The 10,147-nt window shown below is 35.0% G+C and overlaps 1 protein-coding gene across 1 annotated transcript; it reads left to right on the top strand.

Moving 5' to 3' along the window:
• The first annotated feature begins 878 nt into the window (after nt 1-878).
• Nucleotides 879-3,845, top strand: LOC139963852 (uncharacterized). The gene is made up of 3 exons (XM_071965055.1): nt 879-1,098; nt 2,101-2,209; nt 3,297-3,845. The coding sequence occupies exons 1-3, from the start codon at nt 963-965 to the stop codon at nt 3,463-3,465; spliced, it is 414 nt and encodes a 137-aa protein (XP_071821156.1). The 5' UTR covers nt 879-962; the 3' UTR covers nt 3,466-3,845.
• Nucleotides 3,846-10,147: the final 6,302 nt, after the last annotated feature.

The raw sequence follows: 10,147 nt of genomic DNA, 5'->3' as shown, positions 1-10,147 counted from the left end.
GAATAATTAATTGTAGTAATACGATATTTAAGCAACTGTCTGATCCTGATTTGTTTGGAGTGATGTTTTCCCCGTTACCACACCTTAATAGTTTAGCCTCTGGTCTTTAAGGGCAACAGCTGATATTCCATTCAGAAGTAGTTATCATTAATAATAATGACAAAGGGTGTTAACACGTTATTTGGAATTTAATCGATTTATGGGGAAAATTGATTTATTTATTGACATATATATATATATACTTGCGAAAGTTATTTCAAGAGAATGATAGTATTTGCATTCTGGACATTTTATTAATTTCAATTTGGTTTTTGTTACATACTGTCCTCATCTTTGGATGGGATGAATTAAGATTTGAAATAAATGACGAGAGCAAAAGAGAAATTAAATTTTATTTGGTTGGATTTAGTTGTATATTATAATTTTATTAACTTAAGGAGTTGACAAGAGGTTTCGAAATACTTTAGGATATTGTTGTTTTTTTTTAATTTGCAAAACGAAACAACTGTAAATAAAAAAAATCATCCAATCATTTCAATCAATCAATAAAATCAAGATGAAAGCTAATAAACCGGTAAAAATTAACAACCCTTCAACATACTCTGTATTCAAACACAGCTGTACACTTCAATGGAGAAATTACCCGGAATAAACTACGTCAATTTACAACAACGTTTTACTTTACATTGAGAAGTGTTTGTAACTATCAAAACTAATTTGTTATCAGTTTTGTGTAATACAAGTACTTATATCAAGTACGATATTATAAATTTGTCATTTGCTATGCTGGCAACTCAAGTTCATAAAAAAAATTAAAAAAAAAAAACGCTAACACACGCACGCGCACTACAACAACGGAACTTCCTCTCGCCAAAAAGGAACACCCGCTAAAAAGTGGTCAAAGTTGAGGCGCAAAAGATTAGTTGGTTAAAGGGTATTGCCGGGATTACAAGTTAAACAAGATGAAGGCTTGTTTTATCTTCGCGTTTTTGCTTTCTTTGTCGTCTTTCAAAGTATCTTTGGCGCGGACCTACATGCTGCCGATAAGCGTTGCCCCTGTGGATCAAAAACCTACCAATGGCGTTTGTTCTCGTAACAGTAAGTATTAAACCCGTCAATTTTGATTTTCATTTAATTTCGTCTCATTTTCCATCATGTTCCAGTTCATTTGAAAAAGTTTTTTTTTATTTAAAGTAAAGTTACAAGTCGTAGGTTTGAACGATTCTCAATTCAGAATTTAATTAAAGTTATATTTATTTCTAGAAGAAGAACGATATTGAACATTTTAACCTCGCCAGTAACTGGATAAAACTGACGGGTCAAATTATGTTTGGCATTATTTCTGAAATATAGCGACATGTTTTGTGAAAACGAAATCAAACGAAATACCGAAAGTAAGATTGCAATTGATGAAAACACACCCCTCCTCATCCTCTTGTGACCCCTCCCTCAACGGAACGTTGATTAAAAGATCATAGTTAATGATTTCATTGAGTTTGTAATATTCTATCACCTAGACACTTTATCATATTAGTATTAATTACAGATTATTTTTTTCTTTCTTTAGTTTTTTTCTTCATAATATTTCAAATGACGTGTCATTACTCATTTATGACGTAAGAGTAATTTCTAGTTTAAGAATTGAACACCCCCCCCACCCCAGAAAAACGACAACATTGAATCCAGGTATATGTTGCTCCAATGTTGCAATGCTCTCACTTAAAGGTGGCACCTATATGCTCTTAATGTATTATATTGCCCATTGGGTGAGACCTTCACATGGAAGTTGGACAATTCTGTCTAAATTAATTTTAAAGAAGGGTGAAATCTCAAGGTAGTTGTCGTTTCTTGTCAGCATAGCATATGTCTGATATGCTCATATCATATTTGAAAATGCTAAAATATGAAAATAAAAAAGGGGTTATATAGAAAGGGAATCGAATCAGTGTTCTCAGGATTATATAGTCTGGCAGTTATTAAGCAGACTTGCAATCCTGAGTTCACTGGTTTCATGTTATAATAGAATACTCTTCTTTTCTATATTTTGTTATTGTCATTTGATTATTTCTTTTCTTTTTCTTTTGTATATTTATTTTACAGCTAATATAATATGTGACTATCTCTTGTTCGGTGTCGCGGATGCCCAAACTGTAGATAATTGTGTTGATTGCATATGTGATGAAATCAATGGAGCTACCTGCTGTCCTGTGTAAGTGCATAATATTACCTTCAAGCAGCTGTTTATAAATTATTATTTTAACATATTTTAATATAACAAGTAGACGTTTTCAACCAAATATATACACTGGAGTACAAAATATACTTTATTATATACACCCACACACTGGTGTTTTATATTCAGACTGAGGACCACATTGTTTTTTTTTTCATTGTTTAAATACACGTACCCTAACCATAACAATACCACCGAACAATAGAATTCTTCTGAGGACGTAGTGATTTTTCTGAAATGACGTCTGAGGACTTTCCTTTGTTCATGTAATACTTTGAGGACCTGACGTTTCGATGCAGGATCTTCTTCAAAAGCGAACTAAATAAGACTAAGGACCCAAGTAAACATTACACAATGAATAGAGTAGTAGCTTAGTAGATAGAACAATGGGCAAAGGATGAAAGGAAGCAGGTGCGATTTTTACTTTTTTAAGTTGAAAACGTCTATTTATGAAATGTTACCAATGATTTTTTATTATTTCTATATAGTTCATTTTAAGTTCAAAAGTCGCATCATCCTCCCTCTCCCACGTGTTACAGTTTTTCCATCGCTGTTTTTTTTCCTGGCCGGTGAGAGTATTTCCTCCCATTTTTGACATGCCCCTTTAAGGCTAAATTGACAATGACGTGGACACATCAGTCTAGGCGTGTGTTTGGGCATGCATGTCTGTGTATGTACGTTTTTTATGTATGTTTTCAACTTAGAGTAACGAAGACAACATTATTCTTATACAAGCTGCATATAAACATCAGAGCATTATGTTGTGCATTGTTAGACATGCTATTTCAACCAATCAAAAAGTCTCATGTTTTCCAATCGAGTTAGGGGTTACGATTGAGGAGTTGGTCACGTGGTTTGTGTGCTTTAGCCTTTGTAGTCCAGTCACTTTGATCAAGAAGCCTCTGTTGCTTAAAGGGGTCAGTTCCCAAAACATAAAAGTGTTGTAGAAATAGAAAGTTGGATTGGTAGCAGTGGTCTTTAACTGTTTAAAGCACACTGTGAATCTGTCCCTAAATTCATTCCTTTAATATCGTATTCTTTTTTTTTTCTTTTCTTTCTACAGGGAACCGTTTCCTAAAGTAAAACATCCAAGAGAGTGCGAAGTCATTCTGAATACAGAAACATGCACATATCAATTCACAGTAACGGGACGTTGCCGCAGTGCATGTGACGTAGTTGGTTATGAATATTCAGTGGTCGAGGGTTTTGATGACGCAGACAAAATTGCTTAAAGTTACGTCAGAAGTTTGACTGTGGATATTTCGAATTTATTGTAGTTAATTTTGTGATTTATGTTAATATTAAATGTAAGATTAGTCTTAAAAAAAATAATCCTAAATGACGTATGAAAAGTCTGTCTCCCCCTTCCTTTCAACACGTTTTACAAATAACAGAAAGCTGATAAATATATGTTTTAAAGTATGAAGATAGAGTAAAATTTTTTCAAACCATAACTTTCTCTGTGTATATGATCAAATTTTATCAGTCAGCAATGCAAACATATTTTTCTCATGTTTTGGTTCTGCAGTACCAGAATTTATTATGACTTATCACATTTACGAAACTCCCGGCAATCCCAACCCACAACTTAATACCCACCCCCTCCCCACCCTTCTATCAAAAAGGGAGATCATATAAAGGAGAGGCAAAGCTTGCCGAAGGAATTCTATGAGCACTGTATCATTGACACACTATACTATAACTGACCAAGCCATCATATTACGTCAACACCATTAAAAGTAGAGAAAATAAACGAAGCAACCAAATTCGAGAAACTTGGCTGAACACATTCTTAATAAATAACTAGGACTGACCTTCAGTGTTGTAAAGAAAACTTGGTGGAATTAACGAACATATACCTAATTATTTATCGAAAGCCTTTCAAATGCACTTATTGCATTCTAATCGTTCAACGTATGTGGTAAATCTCTATAGGAGCTTTCACAGACAGTGTCTCCATATTAAAAAATGATTTTCGAACGATGTCAATGTTGATATTAGGTGGAGGTTTCGAAAATACCAAACTATTTATGAAAAATCTTTCGGATGAACATAGGTTTTCTCCTTTTTTTCTAATCACTCATTCTCCATGGTTTATATCATTCTGGCAAAATTTACATTCAATGTCTCCATATGAAAAAGTACGGTGTACTCCAAAGATCTCGCAACATAGAAAAAAATCATTTTCCTTTTTAAATATATTTAATATGGAATGCGATGATTAGCTTTTTATTTAATTACATATTCTTAAGAGCCAAACAGTAACACGTAGGCCATACATCATCACTTGGTTAGATTTATCAGAGTTTGAAGGTCCTTGCAAGTGTTGGGGAAGGGAGGGATGGGGTGGGGATGAGGCTGTCGGAAGGCAAAACAAGATCATAGATTCGGTGATCTAACATAAGTTTCCAGCTGACATATCACGTCGACACTTTAGGGTTTAGTGTCATTCCAATGTTTTCCTGTTATTGATTCTATACTCTCATTGTGCCTAATAAACTGGACTCGACAATTTGAAAATTTAAAATAATGAAAACGAGAGTTTTTAATACTAAATGTAACACTTATCTGTCAAGGCTTTCAAGCGATATTTTCACATTTTATCAACCCATATTGTTAAGGGTTCCTATAGGCTGCCCTCCGGTCAAACCCCCCCCCCCCCATTGCTACCCACACCACCGGAAGATTTCCTTGCAACACTTGGGTATGGGTACCCTCAATGTTGCTCAATCTAGAAAAGGTGAGATTTTTATCGCCTGGTCATTTTCAACTGCTAATGTTTCTCTCTTGTTATCGTATAGAAGATTAATTAAAGTTACATTGGTCTAGAATATCAGTTGTTAGTGCTCTATAGTCGTTATTATTGTATTTGTGATAAACCGAAATGAAACCGTGAAAGTAAGGTCAAGTAGGTAGGATACTGCTTATATGTTATATTAATAGTATAATGTTGTGGGATGTTATTTTAACTAAATAAAAGGATAATCATTAAAAAAAATATTACGTTATTACCTTTTGATGTTTTTTTTTGTGTCGCTTTTCAATATTTTCATCTGTGATGCAATCCTCTCAAGAATAACCAGTGAAGACAATCCGTATTTCCATCATGATACTGGTATTCATAATGGGCAACATAAATATCTTGTGTATATGAGATTAAATATTCATAAATGATCATATTGCCAAATACCAGAGTGATATGCACTTCATTACAATTACATACTTGTATAGGCATATGCCCGCCCCTTCATTCCACCACTGACCAAATGTCAAAGTGCACAACGTTCACATTGTTCTTGACAGAGAGAAATGCATTCAAATCAAACACGAATTCAGTGCTACTTCTGATGTAACATCATGTGTCCAAACTTTACAATAATTACCATGCATTTTCTATACAATATCTAAAAACGTGAAAGATTCTCATTATGCAATGGAACACGGATCACTATCACCTGCGTGCTTGCCTATATGGTTAATATAACTGGGAGGCTCCGTGACGTCAACGGCTAGGGCTTCATGTTAACAGCACCCCTGATTACACACTGAAAGCTTCTCATCTGTTGACGTCACTCTTCTCCCGTTTCAGTATATAACTCTTTATAGGTTACTCAACAATATTGGAGTTTCTGTAACCACCCATCCCTCAACCCTCTCACCTCCACACCCCCCTCCTCCACCCCCACACACCCCTCGTGCGATTTCAAAGCCGATACAACGAACACACGTGCATTCTGCCTAATGCATATATCCCATGTTTTGTACGTGTTCATCAAAGTTGGATAGGACAATTTGAAATCTTTTTGAATCTGATTTCTTAACAAAGAAGTCTTTTCAGTCTAGAATATTCCTACATTGAATATTATAGAAAGCCTTGATAGATTAGTAATATCATCAGCCAGCCAGTCAGTCAGTCTGTCTGTCTGTCTTCTCTGCTCTTAAGCTGTGTACCCAACGTTAGTTAGTCGATATGTTCTAGTATGCTATAAGTGAATATATCTGTTTGCTAGATTGGTTAAATTTGTGTGTCTGTCTGGTGGTTTGTTGATTTGTCAGTCTATTGTTAAGTTTGTCTTGTTTTGCACACCTGTTATTGTATATATGATATTATTGTATGCTTTACATACGATACTAGATGTTCTCATTGCTTGTATCTGCTTTAACCTCGTTTGTTTTCGCTATCACACACATCCATACATACCTAGCCTCCCGTCTGATTAACCAGGGGAACTACCTCTCTCCCCCCCCCCCCTTTTAATTATCAAAATTGTCAGCACAGCAATGCAACGGGTAATAATCTCTCTCAAATATATAGATATCCGAGCATTTCGCACACTTTACACTGGCTATGTATGGAATCCTCTTATGCTCAATATTTTTTCATCTCACGTAACCTATTAGATAGCTAGTCTCATGGGTATTGAAGTTTCTTCATCAGGAAATTTAAGACTATATAATTTAGTTTCTAGGCCTCACAGACCTGAAAAAGAAATCTTTCCAATCCAGGCTTTAACCTCGTGATCGATATGGTAAGAAAATTTATAATGTATAGTAGCGTTCGTTGTATGAAGTTGGATCATTTAGCATTTGAAAAGTAGAACAAGTTGACAGAAAAATTCATTAGAAAAAGAGAAATTTGCCTGGAAAATGAATGACATATCTAGACCCCTATAAAACATTCGATATAGTGTGCTTAAATTTCCAATTTAAAGCAGCCTCTTATGTAAGTTCTGATAGCCTAAATGTTTAATTTAAATGTCAAGATTCATTGGAAACACAATGTTCCCAAAAGTCGACAACTTTGAAATTTTGTCTTATACACTTGCAATGTACTAACATTTGCATGAAAAAAATGTTCAGCAAAATATTGAAAACCGCAAGAAAGTTCATTGCTATTCCATCTACTCTTTCATTTTGGTGAAAATATGGAAGGGTATTTGAGTTTGATCAATGTTGATCTTATGTGGAGTAAAATTTGATAGTTTTAGTTGAAATTGTCGATCCAAAACGAGGATTGTGCTGCTTCATACATTACCGTGTTTGATTTTCTTATTTAGTGTTTGTTTTGTTGCTTCGTAAAATGTGAATGATGTCACGTGACAATAACATGTCACGATGCAATATTGACTTTTTAGTAATTTGAGGCCATGGAAGTCCTTTGCTTTCCCCATTGAGGTTTGTGTTGCATCTGAGCGACAAATCTAATGGTCTGTGTTTGTAGACGTAATCGCCCAGTCACTTTATTCGATGAAGCTCAACTGCATGTTTAATGGGTCCTTTATCACAAAATAAGAGTGTTATAGAAATACTATACCTGGACTGAAAGCTATGGGGTGTTTTATCAGTTTAAAACATATCAACATTATTTTTTCCCTTAAAGTCCCACTTTAATATGCAAAAACATCAATACAACTGTTCTCTCCGAGTTCTGAATCAAGATGGCCACAAACTTTACTGTTTTCACTAATTTGGTTACTAAATATAAGAATCGATGTAAAGATGGAGAAATTAACCGGTTTTTTTTGTTACTATGACATTCCCCCCCCCCCCCCAAAAAAAAAAACCGGGGAAAAAACGCAAATTCACTCTAAATAACTAACAGATATATCACCTGTCCCGCCAATTACGTCACTTGGCGCCTTTCACTATACTTACTTTATCTGGCATTGACATTTAACTTTCCGGCAAGTAGATTTGGAATAATGAAAACAATGTGCACGGATGTATAAGAGCCGGCATTTACACATCTTGACATATTCGCATCGCAGCCAGATGATTTGTAGGCTAATTACTAACTTTCGACTTGAGTATAGGGAAAACAAAATGGCGTCGAAATAACCTTCCATATAATTATAAAGCTTCATCAAGTACGGTAACCATGAATCCTAAATAGAGATTGTTTGCTGTTCACCGTTGTTTACCGATGATTGAATTACAATAGTTAATATGGAAAAATATTTGAATGTAATGACTGGCTTCTCATTGACTTCTGGTTTATTTGTTCATTTACATACAAAATGAAATATGCCCTTGATTAATAATGTAGACGTTGGGTAAACATATCCCGTTAGCGTGGTACTTCGTAGGTCTATGAATACATACTTGCTCCCAAGTTGGCGCTTTCTATGTAACTTTCCTATATCCGCATGTGTACGTCATTGTCAATGAGCACATTTTGTGATGAAATAAATGCCACATATGTATAGAAATTCCTTTACCTAACAAAGCAAATTTCACCACATGCATACCCTTGGCAAATGACATCATATTAATGATATAGTTAGCCTGCCATAGCCTGTACACAGCCTACACCTTTCTTATAACGACCTGGGCTGTATAGCAGTTACTAATAGTATAAAATGGTAAGAACTAATTATCATAGTACATCATAGTATCATAGTATAACAAGAAAAGCTGTTTTAGCATTCATCAGCAAATTTCGCATCTTTTACGTACTGCAACAAGTAATGACTTACTGGCTTAATGGCGGCTACTTTAAAGCCAAATTTTAATTACCTTGAGGTTATTTGTGATTATATTAATAAGTGCATCAGTACATGGAAACGGTCAATGGCGTATTTCCTTAGTTTCCAAAATGACTTTCAAGAACATGAAATAGTTCACCTTGGTTAGTATATGTTATTGTATCCTTTACATGCTATCAAAACTGTCTTTGCACGGGCCAACCACGTAAACATGTTACAGCAGAGTTGCCATAGAAACGGACTTCAACCTTGCTGAGAAAACTATTTTGTTTACATCAATGAGAACGTAAAATAAATAAATTTCTTCATTTAGAACATCAATTTAAACTCACGTCTCTATTACAAAATTTAGCACGTGAGATATCAGCCTCGAAGTGCTCATAAATTACATCTAGGTTTACTTAAAGCAGTTAGCTGCTCTATTAATTTTCCTTGGTTAGGCTACATTGCATTTTTGTTACAAAAAAACATATAATAAAATTCTATTATTTTGATAAAGTGTATCTGCCACTTTAAAGTTACTAATATTAACACATTTAGTTATAAACCCTACGACAAATATGACAATAGCTGTATAGTAAGGCGTAAACTAATTTTCATAATAGAAGGGAACCGGATGTTGTCTTCGCTCATTACTGATAAAGTGCAGGGGAATTATGCATTTCTTTCTTAAGTTTTTTTATGGGAAAGAGATTAAATAAATGATTTCGTGCTTGTATCCTCCTGAACCCCCCCCCCCCCCTCGTCTATCCTCGCTCCTCGCTCCTCCCTCTCGTCAGGCCTCCTCCCTCTCGTCAGGTTATTATGGAAGAAAGAGAACACAGGTTAGATTAGAACTAGGTTAGTCGAACATTGCAAACACGTTTGATATTTAGTCATACCCATTTTCTGTCTGAAGGTCTCTACATAACATGCATGGATGAAGTCAACAAGAAACTACCCTACATACATACATACATACATACATACATACATACATACAAACAGTGTCACGAGGGTTGACTGTAAAAATGAAAGTAAATAGTTTGATTAATAATCATACATACCATCGACAATTTGGAGTCAGATTTAAACAGAGCCGTATAGCTGGGAGCAGGGGACGTTAAAAGTAGGGTGGGTGCATTGGCGAAGCTTTCGGAAGCTGCATCAGTATTTTTAAGTTTTAAGGATAAAAATATACATTTCAGGACGAGGAATTACTTTGAAATTTCTTTAGAACATAGAGGCACTTTTTTCTCAGTTTTTGACCTTAACTTGCCCGGTACGCACATGCTCCAGAAATTAAACCACTAATACAACGCGTAGTTTCTTTAAGAGACTACTGAGGGTAGCGGACGTTTCAGGTGGGGATTCGTTAGAGAAGCTTCGCGAAGTTGCGGTATTTTCGGATAGCTTTTGTTCACTTGTAGTGATTTTTGAAGCACAAAAG

This window comes from Apostichopus japonicus, chromosome 22 (genome assembly GCF_037975245.1).
Source record: "Apostichopus japonicus isolate 1M-3 chromosome 22, ASM3797524v1, whole genome shotgun sequence".
Taxonomy (NCBI): Eukaryota; Metazoa; Echinodermata; class Holothuroidea; order Aspidochirotida; family Stichopodidae; genus Apostichopus; species Apostichopus japonicus.
This window is presented reverse-complemented; position numbering and strand designations above follow the sequence as displayed.